This window comes from Barbatula barbatula (assembly GCF_947034865.1).
Source record: "Barbatula barbatula genome assembly, chromosome: 18".
NCBI classification, from domain to species: Eukaryota; Metazoa; Chordata; class Actinopteri; order Cypriniformes; family Nemacheilidae; genus Barbatula; species Barbatula barbatula.
The window spans coordinates 3,188,812-3,203,362 of record NC_136781.1 but is presented as its reverse complement, the minus strand read 5'-3'; the positions used below and the strand labels follow the sequence as shown (position 1 = coordinate 3,203,362).

Below are 14,551 nucleotides of genomic sequence, written 5' to 3'. Positions count from 1 at the left end.
ATAGTCATACGCCGATCAATCTGCGCATTGCCAAGTAAAGTCGAACACAAATGAGACAAATGAGACGAAGGAGCACTCGCTTCCGGTGACGCAACAGTTACGCCGGAAGTGTTCTCCTTAAATCAACCGCTTTAATTTTTCTAGTGTGGCTAGTTGCTGTTGCCATTCAAAGCGTTGTGCTTTACTGAAAGCTATTCAGTGAATAGAAACAATCAAATTAAAGTGTATATATTGAGAGTTTTCTTAAATAATTTAAGAGTTTGTGTTGCGCGTTCCAGAAATGTCTAGGCGAAGGCACAGCGATGATAGTAACGATGGTGAGTGTGTTAGCGTGTTAGCATGCACGCTGTCAGAGATGTGTTTATGCCATTTGGTTATTTTTCTGCACGTTTTGTATACGATAGCGCAATGCACGTTGTCGTCTTGTTTGTGTATCTTTTGCACTACAAAATATATAACCGTGTAATATTGCACGCATGCGTGCATGTATGTATGTTCACTACAAAATCTGCTTTTGCTTTTAAATCTACTTAAGACATTTGTTTACCAATTTGATGCCAGTTGTATGTTTATGTTGTATCTAGCCTGAAAACTTTAAATATTACATTACGTTCCCTGTGTGTGCTCTACGTTACTACGTAGTTCACTTATAATTCGCATTCTTGACTTTTCACTTCAGGAGGTTCCCAGCCTCACAAACGGAGGAGAACATCGGAACCGATTGAGATCGAGGACCGTCTTGAGTCTCTGATATGCCGAGTGGGAGAAAAGGTAGGATTTTTGCACGCTCATCCATCTTTTATAAAATATTTGGAACTAACTTCAGATGTGACTGAGCATTTTTCCGTGTCTTCTTCCAGAGTACATCCTCCTTGGAGAGTAACCTGGAAGGTCTTGCTGGTGTCCTGGAAGCTGATCTCCCAAATTATAAAAGCAAAATATTGCGCATCTTATGTTCTGTGTAAGCAAACAACATTCCCTGCAGCTTTCATGGGTAGGCATTAAGGACCAATAGCATTTGACACATTTTGCTTTTGTACAACAGTGCAAGGCTTTTGCCTGAGAAGTTGTCGGTGTACACCACGCTGGTGGGTCTTCTTAATGCTCGCAACTACAATTTTGGTGGAGAGTTTGTGGAGGCCATGATTCGACAGCTTAAAGAGGCTCTGAAGTCAAACCTGTACACCGAGGCTGTTAACCTGGTATGTATTATGTCTCATTTAGTGTGTATGTAAATTTTTCTCACTTATTTTAAATATAAATTCTTTATATGTCTTCAGGTGCGTTTCCTAAGCGACCTGGTTAACTGTCACGTCATTGCGGCTCCCTCAATGGTTGCTATGTTTGAGAACTTTGTCAGTGTTACACAGGAAGAGGACATTCCACAGGTATGCTTGACCCCTTGGCCCACCCACTTACTTTTTTAGAGATAATCTGATGCTTAAGAATTTGTCCGTACAGGTGCGGTCTGACTGGTATGTATACGCTGTGCTGGCCAACCTTCCTTGGGTTGGCAAGGAGCTGCATGAGAAAAAAGACGTAGAAATGGATCGCTTATTTAACCAAATCGAGGTCTACCTGAAGTAGGTTCTAATTTTAGTAGACGTAGTTTGACAAATCAAATGAAGCTGGTAGTTGAGAAGAATCAGCTCCACTATATAATGATATACATTTTATTACAGGCGGCGGCAAAAGATTCATGTTCCCATGCTGCAGGTGTGGACTGCAGAAAAGCCCCACCCTCAGGAAGAGGTGAGAATCATTCCCAGGAACTATAATCAAGAACTGTCTATCATTTAACTTGAATTTGATTCATTCAGATTTTTTCCTTCTCTAGTATCTAGACTGTCTCTGGGCTCAGGTGCAGAAGCTAAAGAAGGACCGCTGGCAGGAGCGTCACATCCTGCGGCCATATATCGCATTTGATAGCGTGCTGTGTGAGGCCCTGCAGCACAACCTGCCACCCTTCACCCCTCCGTCCCACTCGGACGACGCTGTCTACCCCATGCCCCGTGTCGTCTTTCGTATGTTCGATTACACTGATGCTCCAGAGGTACGGGGCTAGCTCTTGATGTTTGAGTGCTGGCGTAATGTTACAGGGATGCTGTGACGTCCGTTTACACGTGTAACAAAATATCTATGTGAAAACAATGTTGAAGAAAATGATTTTGTTACTGAAAGTTGTGTATGTGTGATTATCAGGGGCCGGTTATGCCAGGCAGTCATTCAGTCGAGCGCTTTGTCATTGAGGAGAATCTGCACTGTATTATCAACTCTCACTGGAGAGAGAGGAAGACCTGGTCAGTCCTATGCACATGCTTAAAACAATTTTTGATGCCTCTGTTTTTTTCACCTCCATTTTCAACAATTGTTCTCTCGTTCTCTTTAAAGTGCTGCCCAGTTGCTCAGTTACCCTGGCAAAAGCAAGATACCTCTTAACTACCACATCGTGGAGGTGAGTAACAAAAAATGCTGAGGTTAAAACAGTTTGTAGTGCACTAATACGTTTATTTGATGGTGTAATGATGTATGTTTGTGTAGGTGATATTTGGCGAGTTATTCCAGCTGCCTGCTCCGCCTCACATCGATGTCATGTATACAGCTTTACTCATCGAGCTCTGTAAACTGCAGCCGGGCTCTTTACCACAAGTCGTATCCTTCACACTGAGTGAAAGTGACAAATACATTTGTGTGTGATTCTGTGCTACGGTGCTTTTGTGAAATATTGGTGGCCATATATGCTTTTTCTAGTAGTAGAAGAATGATATTAACTACAGGTTAAAGGTTAACTCTAACCAAAACTGAAAATTCTACCAGTAATTACTCACCCCATAAGTATTTTAACATCTGTATGACCTCCATTTTTCCCCAAAACGCAAATTCCCCACAGTGCATAGTGTCAGCATCGCTTGTTGCATTCTCACGTAGAGCCTGTGTAGTCAGAATGCGCATGCGTCAAACGATGCTGACACCGGATGCGCTGTCATGGGGCTCGTGTGTTTAATTGCGTTGCAATCAGAGGAGGAGTCCGAAAGCTTCCAAAACTACCTAAATTTATGTTTTTGGGAAAGGAGTTACCCTTAAATGAAAATAAGAATACAGAAATTCCTTTTTGGTTATTTATGCAATATTCCCTAATGCAATGAGTGTCTCCTGCCGTTGTAGTTTTTCTTAAATCTGTGTTTTTTCAGCTTGCTCAAGCCACAGAAATGATGTATCTGAGACTAGACACCATGAACACTGTTTGTATAGACAGGTGAGTGATGTTGAGTCATGGCCTCAACTCAAGTTTTGTCGTCTACACTTAAAAAAACACATTCGAATGTTACAGTAAAAATCACACACTCCTATACCCCATCAAGAACCCTGCGTTCAGCAAACGAGCGGCGTCTTGTATTGCCTTCCTGCTCATTCAAAAAAACTACTTAAAACTCATCTCTTCTGTGAATACTTGAAAGACAAATGAAAAACAGCGTTTCCTAAGGGTTTAGACACCAAATGTGAATCGCCCCCGATCCAAACAAACATTTTAGCTTTAAAATCCCTGAGAGTATTTCAAGTTTTATGACCAATTTGAATATTTCTTATGCAGTGGATTTTTCTGTGTTTCAGACTCATCAACTGGTTCTCACATCATTTAAGTAACTTCCAGTTCAGATGGAGCTGGGATGACTGGTAAGAGTCATTTATGATTGTTTTTGACATGTAAACTCTCCAGGATATCTGTTGCATTAAAGTGTTGAACTGTTTCAGGGCGGACTGCTTGACTCAGGACCTGGAGAAGCCCAAACCCAAGTTTGTTAAAGAGGTTTTGGAGAAGTGCATGAGGTAAATTTCATGCACATTGCATTTAAAATCTGTCTATCTGTTTTCAGGAAAGCTGCCACTATGATTTTTGTGCTAATGTGTTTTTCCTCAATTATAAATCGGCAGGTTGTCTTACCATCAGCGAATAGTGGACATTGTTCCTTCTGGTTTCTCCGCTCTGATCCCCGCTGACCCCTTGTGTCATTATAAATTTGGAGATGAGACCAGCAGTATGTTCTTACACCCGTACACATCTAAGTGCATTTGTGGATACTATAGCGTCACTCTAGATATTTACATCAACACATAAAATAATCCAAAACACTTGAAAAGAAAAAGGGTTAAAGGGATAGTTCAGCTCAAAAAAGGAAATTGTCATTTATTTACCCTCATGTCTTTAAAAATCTGTATTTGACTCTTCTGTAAACTATCCCTTTAGTCTGTGATATTATTGGTGTCTATTAGCAGCCAAAACAGACTAATGTTGATTTTAAATATAAAGTGTTAATATCATTTCTTCTTATAATGTCTTTGATAGGTTCATTGCCAGGATTTGCAGAGTCAACAACAGTGGGTAACGCTATCAAAAACCGAGCGTCAAATGAAGAGATTCTTACCGTATTAAAAGATGTGCCCAATCCCAACCAGGATGATGATGATGGTGGGTCAGCCATTTGCCAATAACAGTCTTGTAATACAGTGTTGAATCAATAACCACTATTGCATCATTTATTGAGATGAATACCAACTTTCGTTACCTTGAATCAATGCCATAGACGGCAAATACATAAATATACTATGGCGTTCAAGCGGATATTTCAACAGCGATATTGTAACAGATCATAAGGTGAACGTGTGACAGCCATATCTAAGTGCAGTTCTTCTCTCTGTCCAGATGAGGGCGAGAGTTTCAACCCTTTGAAGATAGAGGTTTTCCTGCAGACGTTGCTTCATTTGGCTGCCAAGTCCTTCAGTCATTCCTTCAGTGCTCTGGCCAAGTGAGTATCACCAGCCAAAGCCCACACAGATCTGCCAGCAGCCTCCTCTCAGCCCATTAACAGTCTCTGCTACTAAAAGTGATTCTTGTGTTTACATCGCACATCACTGAAGAAAAGTTGAAGTCTAGTTCGTATTTGTTTATGGCACAGGTGCTTTGGCGTTTATTTAGAGTGGTGAGCAGTGATGAATGTAACTGTTCATTGTCTCTTTCTAGGTTCCATGAGGTCCTGAAGAACCTTACGGAGAGCGATGAGGGGAAACTGCACATCCTCAGGGTCCTGTATGACTTCTGGAAGAACCACCCTCAGGTGAACTCATTCATGCCCATCGTATAACACTAATACTGTTGTTTTAAAGTGTTCTAGTGGGTATGTTTTGGCTCATTTAAAGGGACAGTTCACCAAAATAATTAAATTCTATCAACCTTTACTCACCCTCCATTTCCAATCCTGTATAAATGTCTTGGTTCTGTTGAACACAAAAGATATTTGGAAAAATGTTTGTAAATAAACGGTTCTGGTGCACTCTTAACTACCATAGCATCTTTTCCCTACTGTGATAGTCAATAGTGCCTCAGTACCGTTTCGTTCCAAACATTCTTCTAAATATATTTGTGTTCAGCAAAACAACAAACTTTGTCATTTACTCAACCTCAAGTTGTTGCAAACTTGTATAATGTTATTTCTGTTGGTAGAATATTATGAAGTTGAAGATTTTTTTAAAAATCATGCTTTACTAACTTCCTCTGTGTGCTCAGATGACCGCTGTTCTGGTGGACAAGTTGATTCGGACTCAGATTGTGGACTGTGCGACTGTGGCCAATTGGATCTTCTCTCCTGATATGGCTCAGGATTTCACCAGGTAAACACACTCGCACATGCCTGACTGCGCAGGTGAGATAATATCCGCTGTATTGAATCTTGTTTGTCGGGGCTGTGCAGGTTTTATGTGTGGGAGATTCTTCATTCAACCATCCGAAAGATGAACAAGCATGTGCAGAAGATCCAGAAAGAGTTAGACGAGGCGAAAGAGAAGCTGGAAAAGCAACAAAACAAAAAGGTAGAAGAGAAACTGATCTTGTGTGCATGTCTTCCACTTAGTTCGCGCAGAAGGAACAGTTCACCCAAAAATTTAAATTCTGTCATTTACTCGCCCTCGAGTTGTTTCAAATCGGTAAAAATGTCTTCGTTCTGATGAACACAGAGAAGGCTATTTGGAAGAATGCTTCCAAACAGTTGGTGGCCACCATTAACTACCATAGTAGGAAAAATGACAATGGTTGTCAAAAGTGCCCCAAAACTGTTTGCTTTCCAACATTCTTCAAAATATCATCTTTTGTGTTCAACAGAACAAAGAGATTTTTAAAGCAACTTTTCCTGGTATGGTAGTCATTGCTGGCTTCATTAAATGAAGAAAGAATTTTCGTTTTAGGTGAACTGTCCCTTTAAGCCTTCCCATTCATCTCAGTAGCATGGGCTCAGCTGGTAAAATGTTTTCTCATTTCTATTTGAGTAAATGTTGTCTCTTCAAAAGCTTTTCTGGGTGACTGATATAAAGATTAATATGAAGTTTTTTTCTCTTCCCAGCAGCGGGACAGTGGCGATGAAGAGGATATGGAGAAGAACAGTGAGGATGAGGAAGGTCAGTTAGAAGAGCAGATCGAGAGGCTCCAGGAGAAAGTGGAGTCAGCACAAAGCGAACAGAAGAACCTCTTCCTTGTTATTTTCCAGGTGCGTGCGCTTCATTTCACATCTAGCTGACATAAATGCTTGTTAGTATTTTGTGTCATCACTTCTTCAAAAGACACCCTTTTTACAACTAGTTCCTGTTTGTCAGTAGAGAATAAACATTATATTTAAGTGTCTCTCTGAATGTGTTCCATTATGACATTTGTATACACGCACAAAGTGCCTGGAGCTCATAGCACAAAAGAGCTGTTTTTCATCTCTCCATCTCTCTTCATCAGCGCTTTATTATGTTACTGACGGAACACCTGGTTCGCTGCGAGACCAGCAGCATCGACATCAACACCACCTGGTACAAGAACTGCATCGAGAGGCTACAGCAGATCTTCCTCATGGTAGCTCTTATCCGCATGCCTGTTTGTGTGCATTATGGTCCCATATAAGCTTTTTTTCCATGCCTTTCATTTTTTTCGCAGCATCACGTGATCATCCAGCAGTACGTGGGCACATTGGAGAACCTGCTTTTCACGGCTGAGCTTGACCATCACATCCTGGCTGTGTACCAGCAATTTTGCGCCCTGCAACTCTGAGCTCCCACAATGCATCACTGTGGTTCATGTACTGTTTCAAGGTTAGCAGCGTCCACCAGGAATTTTGAAGATGGCTTCTTTTCCTCTAATAGTTGTATATTGAATGATGTCAGACCTTTTTTTAGGGCATGTAATATGTATGTGTAGTGTCTTTTTTTTAGTTTTTTCATTTTAAAGTCATTGGCCATTTCTTGTGGAAAGTATCAGTCTTTTAAAACGCCCGATGTTTAGAAAACAGTACAGAAAAGCTTTATTTTATTTCAGCACCCTTGATATAAAACTTAAGTTTTATGCATTTTGATTGAGAAATGATTAAATCAGATTGAGTTACAATGAGAACGAGTCTGTAATATGGATGGTGTGCCTCTGTAGAGAACGTTAAGGTCTTATGCCACTGTAATACCAAGTTTTTGATAAGATGTCTTCCTCTTTTAAAAAAAAAACCCCACATCCAACCAAAGCATTGTTTGTGTCTTGTTTTTAAACATCTTCCTTCATGTTATGCAGGTTATGTGGACTGTAAAATATACTTGATATATTTTATGGTATAATAATTACAAACTAGTAAAATTTTACAAAAGCCAAGTTTACTGAGTGACATTTTGTTCTCGCTATAATGTGAACAAAACAGTGTGATCATACATTCTGACTTATTTGGATTCTCAGTAGATTTATCTTCTTATGGCCAGTGTTTGAGCATTTGCACGAAAATATGATCCCAACACGGCTGATGTGCTGTGTGCTTATGCAAGATGTTCTGGGGCCTTAAAATAAAACTACATTGACAGACACAGCAAACAAACAAAGATTAGAATTGTATCTGCCTATAATGACTGACTTAATTGTTGCCCATTTTTCCATTTCTAAAGCGGCATTTGTTGCATTTTAATACAGTGAGGTTCAAAAACCCCAAGTACATTTGAAAACTTTATAAAGACAGTAAATTTATACAAGTTAGGAAACGTAAAATTTGCTAATTTGATTAGCAAATGGTACCACCAAAAAGGATGTTATTGTATATATTTGATATACATGTTATGACTCAAACTTTGTTTACATTTAATGCACTTTTCAACCCCATTCTCATTAGTTTAATAAAATCAACTGTTCTATAAATGAAATGTAAAAAACTGTTACCAAAACTACAACTACTTTCTAAAAAAGCATTAAAATAATTTTATTGCATTTAAATTAAAATAGTAAAGTTAGAACTTTGTACCATTTGGTGTGAAATAGTAAACTATACATTATAATGTACCTCTAACTGTAGTTTCAGAAACTTGTAAGTAAGATGTGTAATTGACAATAGTCAAAATTCACCTTTAACTAACAATATTATTAATCTCATGGCATCATGGTAGTAATGCTTTTGAGGTTAAACCACACAGCATGAATTCCATTATTTTCATTGCCAAATAACCCAGTTCTTCATGCATGTAAACAATGTAATGCTTGGCCTTTCTTCCTGGTGAATCTAAGCGCCTGTGCTGTTTACCCAGGTGTCGTCGTCTCCTCTTGTCTGGTCCGTTACATTCTGTGGTGAGGCCGCGGCTTCTGCTCTCAGTCTCCGGTAATCCGTGTGGAAAAAGAGCACAAAGCAGCAGGTGCCCACAGCACACAGGCCTGCCATCACCAGCACTGGCACTATGAATGTGTTTTAGTAGAAAGCACGAGATAGGGATGAAATGAGAGAGAGACCATGAATGCCTGGAGCTCGGCCTGGCTCTATCATTAATTCAGAGGCACGTCCTATAGCAGACATCCAGGGAAAGTAGGAAGTGGACGTGTTTTCATGAGACACGTTCTCCCTCCTAACAAAAGATTCACTAACCATACCGATGATGTTAAAAAAGATAAATGGAGCAAATTGACCTATGCTGGAATACGGGCAAACTGTTTAATACATACTGTGTAGTATGTGTAGCTCTCTTGAAGAAATATAATAAACTAATGTACAATAATTCAAAGATGAATTTAGTCATGTGACCTCGTAATTGTTAATCCGAGAACGTTTGATTCAACACTCACCCGTCCAGCTCAGATTGGCCTCTCCTCCAGTTACACATACAGATGCTGTAGAATCTGCCAATGGTTTGGTCAGAGCTTGAAGAAGCACCATATAGATGACGGACTGAATCTGACTGAAAAGACAATATGTCTATTAACATTCTTAGTTTTTATTATGCAACATGAACATTGAGTTTTTACATTTTAAAAAGTCTTCAAGGTTACCCAGATATGAAGATCAATCCAGAGGATGTGGCTTCACCCACAGGGTACGAACACTCGACTCCCAGCTCCATGGCGATGGGATACACAGAGAACCCAAACAGGCCGAACCACGCGCACGCGGCACCGATGGCGACCTTCATGTCCGTGATCTGGGAAACCTGAGGGATAAAAACAACTCTGTGACTCCTGCAGCAGATCTCAAGTAGAGAGAAATTAACTCATGTTCATTCACTCACCACAGCGAAAGCGGAGCAGCCCAGCGACGTCAAGCACATGTTGATTTTAGTGACTTCTGTAAACTGTTTTGTCTTGTCCACATACAGGCCCAGAACACCAGCACCCACAATGCCAAATACAATAGAACAAGCACCGCATAGTCCTGCAAAGTCCTGTAATATAAAAAATATTTAGAAATAAATCATCCATTCCATGAAGGGATAGTTCACCTAAAAATGAAAATCATTTTATGACTAACAATGTAATTGTAAACTTTCTTTCTTCCGCAGAACACAAAAGAAGATATTTTGATAACCAAACCCCCAGATATTTCTCATAATATCTTCTTTAGTATTCCAAAGAAGAGTGGTACTGGTTTTGTGAATAAATAATAAATTATAACAGATTGAAGTATAAACAATATAACTGAGACTTTTTAAAATGTAAAAACTTTCAGACAACACTTGTCCAAACTTGTCACTCGCGTTTGGTATTAAAAAAATGAAACGGGATTAATTTGAAAAAAAATTAAGGTTTGTGTCTGAAATAATTCTGTGTGCTTGTGTTTGGGTTCTTACATTCGAGTAGCCCTTTACACAAAGTATCTGCTCCAGTAGTGTAGAAAAACACGTGAATATTCCTATTCCTGACCCGAAACACACCAGCAGGATCATGTATGCTTTGTTTTTCAGTAGCTGTAGATGAATGAGTGACAGATGGCAGTAAAACACAAAGAATCAAACCAAAGCCTTAAATCTTGGACAGCAGTAAAAAACAATGACCGTCAAGAATAACCCAATGTTCTTTAAGTATTTCAAAAGTTTCTAAAATGTGTATTTGGTACCAGTTTTATGCCCTGTAGAAAAGGTTCAGTGCTGGAGGTCACCACGCTGGCAGAGGGGGGTGTCGGAGGGACGCGTTCACGAATTCCCACTGTTGCTAGGAAACAGGCTATGGTGGCAGGTATAGCATATATAATAAGCTACACGCAGAGAGAGAGAGAACACAACAGTTAGATGTAACGCGTGCCAGAACTGAAATTATTTCGAGAAAGACTGTCTTACCAGCATAAGAAGATTATTGGTGTAATGAATTATCATGGGAGAGAAGATATTCGCAAAAAGCAGTCCAAGAGGATTTGCTGGAAAACAAAGGAGAGGGATATTAGTGTGAACATCTGCGCACACTCCAATAAAACATGAGCTGTTTGTAAATATGTTACCCATTGAGGCGATCATGTTTGCCGTGGCCCTCTGATCATCTGGAAACCACAGTGCTGCCAGTTTGGTGGGGGAGAATATAATGAGAGTCTGGGCAAGGGCACATAGCGTCTGGCCCCCCATCACCATAGGGAACATGGCCCATTGCGGGATCCCACTCAGGATGCCAACAACACGCAGGATACTGCCCAACATGTTAAGCCAAGAGCCCAGGATAAGCTGTTTGAGAAGAGGGAGTGAGCATACAAATTCTTTGTTTCTTGGTGTTGACTCTGACTTCTTTATCAAAAATGGGGAAATGGCATTTGTAGTGTAATGCAAGTCATACTCTTAAGGGATATGTCTACCACGAAGTAAAATTCTCTCATCATGTTTTCACTCTCATGTCATTCAAGACCTATAACACAAAGAGAAATGTCTCTTTACTGGTTTTGTTTTCATCCAATGTTAGTCAAAGTGATTCTTTAAAAAATCATAGAAAATCCTACAGGTTTGGAATGACATGAGATGAGAAAACGATGAAAGAAGTTTCATTTGTGAGAGAAACTATTTCTAAAAGATGTTAAACAGCATTTAGAGTTTAGGTCAGCTTCAGTGTCTCATGGTAGACAGTGATCCATCTCTGCGTACCGAGAAGCGCAGGCCGAGTGTGTCTAACATCCATGTTGTGATGAAGCTGAAGAAAATGGCCACCACCATATAGACAAGAGACAGCCAATTGACCAGATCCAGAGACACCCTCAGGTATCGTGCTGTCTGGTCGGCCACAGGTGCGAAGGTCAGCCAGAGCTATGGACACATCAAACCAATCAATATCAGTCTTTAAAAAAACAAAAAGCGCATGACAGTGATTAGTGAAGCAGATTGTTCATGTGACAAGAAGGCCAAAGTCTCAGTTCCTTACATCCAGCTGCTGAACTTGCAAAACCACAGAAACCACGTGTCAGATTACATGAGCTAAAAATAAATTCATTTATCTCACACCATTTATTTACACTTTCTTCTGTGAAACACTAAATAATATAGTTTGAGAAATGTCACCGTGGTTTTGAGTCCATACAATGGAAATCAACGGGGGCCAATGTTATGAAAAGTCAAACTATCTGATTTATGGTATTTGTCAGATAAGTGACATTTCAAAGTGTCAAAATGTGTTGTCCAATGCAGACGGGTTGAGCCATTGGTATTGTTGGCATTGTTAGGGCTGATTTACATAGCACCACAAAGCCACAGTGTTCACATTTTTGGGCAAACCAACCATACTTTAATTACTTATAGTTACAAGAACAAGAATAGAGGATCATTTTGGCTTTAAAGATGACAATGAATAACGGAGTAAATCTGATTGTTCATTCATAGTGCTGTATATATTTTATTTGTTTGAACGTTGATGTGCAGGAGTTTGGCAGAAGACAGTCAGCTGATTCTGGAACACAGTAGAATCATTTTGTGCCGCATGAGATACTGGCACATTAATTAAATTGCATAGATCCCGTCTGTGCAAAAATCCTATATGTAACATTAGATGGTTTTGTGGACAAAAGTTAAAATCCTGCACAAGTACTAAAGTGCAGTCAATACCAACTGTACTTGAGAAGAAATCCTAAAAAGTCCTAAAAAACATCGCATCTGTATGTCAAGGCCATTATCAGATTCCCTCAAGATTGTAATCTTTAAATAAGATCCAAATTGCTGCCTTAAATTACGCCATCTGCTGAGTTTTACCAAAGTGTGCCAAGACACGATGTACAAATCTCGTATTTCAGATGAACAGCTTTGGACCTCTTGGCTGTGTAACACTCATACAATAGTGTCTGTGGAAATGACATGTCCCTTGGGAGTCACCGGGTGTAATTAAGATTGACATGCCCCTTTATGGCACACGCCTTCTACAGAGATAATAGCCTCAGGGGGATGTATCCATGGCCTACTACAGCTGGGCTATTAAGACGACCCCGGTATAACCCGGGGGGCTGAGGGTCCTAGTGGACCAAAAATCACCAAAGCAAGTGTGACCATTTCCTGTGCAATTTCAATTTAGCATATAATAAATGAGGCAAGCAGAAAGACTGCACATATAATTTATATATTGTGTAAAGGTCAAATATATTTTTTTTATATTTCCTGTAGCTCAGTGGGGCTAGCAACGCCAAGGTTGTGGGTTCCATCCCAAGGGATTGCACATATTAGAAACAAATGTATAACAGTCACTTTGGGTAAAAGTGCCAAATGCATAAATGTAAAATGTATACTTTAAATACCATCGGTTGTCAACTTCATACTGCATTTTTACCTGTTTATATTTTGAATTTGCCAAAGGCTATCTAAAGTGACTTATAGTGCACGTACGTTATATTTTTATGTATATTTATTTTCTATTCATTTGTGTTCCTGGGGATCCAATTTATATTATCCATTATCACATTTCTCTCACTTATATAGCTGTGGATTTCTGTTTGAAGTTATAAATTACACTTTAAAACCCCGCCTTAATCTCACGCTATTGGCTGAGACACGCCTCCTTATTTTTGATTGGCTGAAAGAGTCTATAGGGATTTCGTCTCTTCCGAAAGGGAAAACAGCTCTTAGTTGTTGTCCGATGTTTTCTATTAAAAACACATTATCAACCATTAGATGTTTACTATTAAAAAGATTTACAAAATGTTTTCACATAGTGTGTTGGCACCTTCTGAATCAATAAAATAATTAAAAAACAATTCCCATTATAAACATTAAAACCAATAGAACTTCTGACTGTAGTGATTCATATTGTTTGTTGTTTTTACACCAAAGGGAAAATTACATTATTTTAAAACGTAGATTTGCAACTGCAGAGATTTTGGTGAGGATATGATATGCCTTTAACGTTTCATTCACTTTTCAACGTTTTGGATCAACACAACTTTGAGAAACAAGTGATAACATACCACAGCATTGGAGCAATTTAGTAGGCAGAGCACAAATAAAATGAACCATCTCCTTTTGTAAACTTTTAAATGAGCATTAACGATCCCTCCGTTCAGGTGAGACCGAACACCTTCAGTCCCGCTCCCGATGAGAGCTTCGGTCTCCGACGATCCACAATCCATGATGCCAAAGCCCAACCAGACGATCGGCACGAGATCGCATCATAAACGAGTTTTAAAATCCTTGTGGAAACTAAGGATAGTTTTGTCATTTGTATCCATCGGTCGCTGGAAAAACAATCCCGCCGCCGAGCCACATCCACACGAGTAGATTTCCTTTTCTAATGTCAAAAGTTTCCAAAGAAGTGAGCGTTTATAACATCAACAGCTGGATCGCTTATAAGAAACATGGTTTCAGTTCCGTGTTTGTCGGTGAATGCCGGTGAGGTTTATGCTGGCAGGGTCAAAAACATTCATCCCCATGATCACATAGCCACGCCCCTTTACCCGTGACTGGAGCGTCATAGCGCCAGTCGACCTCTGTTGTAAGCATCAGGTAAAGTACTTGTACAATTTGCTCTGCTTATAAGCTTTTCAATCTATTTAATTTGTAATTTCTTTTTTATTATTTGTGTAACAGAAAATAAAACATTATCATGGCTCGAAACAGACAAGACAAGACAAAAAATTAATAATAATAATATAACAAAACCAGGAGAGGGATCCTGTTTTTGTTTTGTTATATTATTATTCTTAATTTTTTTGTCTTGTCTGTTTCGAGCCATGGTAGTGTTTTATTTTCTCTCTTTTCATTAATCTAAGTGTTTCTTTATGTTAACTCTCTGTTGTAACATTGTTTTGTTATAACAAAATGTTAAATAAAGCCTTTAAAAGAA

The 14,551-nt window shown here is 39.3% G+C and overlaps 2 protein-coding genes across 3 annotated transcripts; one reads left to right on the top strand and one right to left on the bottom strand.

The window, feature by feature from the left end:
- Window positions 1-24: 24 nt before the first annotated feature.
- On the top strand, window positions 25-7,876 carry ncbp1 (nuclear cap binding protein subunit 1). 2 transcript variants are annotated; one of them, XM_079479883.1, is made up of 23 exons: window positions 25-317; window positions 680-771; window positions 861-961; window positions 1,046-1,202; window positions 1,281-1,388; window positions 1,462-1,583; window positions 1,683-1,752; window positions 1,838-2,053; window positions 2,203-2,300; window positions 2,392-2,455; window positions 2,542-2,652; window positions 3,192-3,256; window positions 3,613-3,675; window positions 3,754-3,828; window positions 3,934-4,037; window positions 4,346-4,468; window positions 4,703-4,805; window positions 5,021-5,114; window positions 5,564-5,667; window positions 5,748-5,865; window positions 6,393-6,536; window positions 6,773-6,886; window positions 6,968-7,876. In XM_079479883.1, exons 1-23 carry the CDS (start codon window positions 281-283, stop codon window positions 7,079-7,081), a joined length of 2,397 nt encoding a protein of 798 aa, XP_079336009.1. In that variant the 5' UTR covers window positions 25-280; the 3' UTR covers window positions 7,082-7,876. The 2 variants fall into 2 exon arrangements, with proteins under 2 accessions (XP_079336009.1, XP_079336010.1); XM_079479884.1 differs by having other exon boundaries at window positions 85-317; window positions 6,396-6,536; window positions 6,968-7,534.
- Window positions 7,311-14,157, bottom strand: slc49a3 (solute carrier family 49 member 3). The gene is made up of 10 exons (XM_079479885.1): window positions 13,677-14,157; window positions 11,380-11,538; window positions 10,752-10,968; window positions 10,594-10,670; window positions 10,374-10,511; window positions 10,108-10,224; window positions 9,550-9,702; window positions 9,314-9,471; window positions 9,110-9,222; window positions 7,311-8,725 (listed from the first exon to the last, which is right to left on the bottom strand). Exons 1-10 carry the CDS (start codon window positions 13,836-13,838, stop codon window positions 8,556-8,558), a joined length of 1,464 nt encoding a protein of 487 aa, XP_079336011.1. The 5' UTR covers window positions 13,839-14,157; the 3' UTR covers window positions 7,311-8,555.
- Window positions 14,158-14,551: the final 394 nt, after the last annotated feature.

Excerpts from the sequence above, each read along its gene's own strand:
- ncbp1 (XM_079479883.1), top strand. The coding sequence starts at position 281 with ATGTCTAGGCGAAGGCACAGCGATGATAGTAACGATG. Across the intron at positions 3,676-3,753 it reads AGATGGAGCTGGGATGACTG|GGCGGACTGCTTGACTCAGG; the intron begins GTAAGAGTCATT and ends GAACTGTTTCAG. Across the intron at positions 3,829-3,933 it reads GTTTTGGAGAAGTGCATGAG|GTTGTCTTACCATCAGCGAA; the intron begins GTAAATTTCATG and ends ATAAATCGGCAG.
- slc49a3 (XM_079479885.1), bottom strand. The coding sequence starts at position 13,838 with ATGGATTGTGGATCGTCGGAGACCGAAGCTCTCATCGGGAGCGGGACT. Across the intron at positions 11,539-13,676 it reads TAAATTGCTCCAATGCTGTG|CTCTGGCTGACCTTCGCACC; the intron begins GTATGTTATCAC and ends ATGTGTCCATAG. Across the intron at positions 9,223-9,313 it reads GGATTGATCTTCATATCTGG|TCAGATTCAGTCCGTCATCT; the intron begins GTAACCTTGAAG and ends TTGTCTTTTCAG.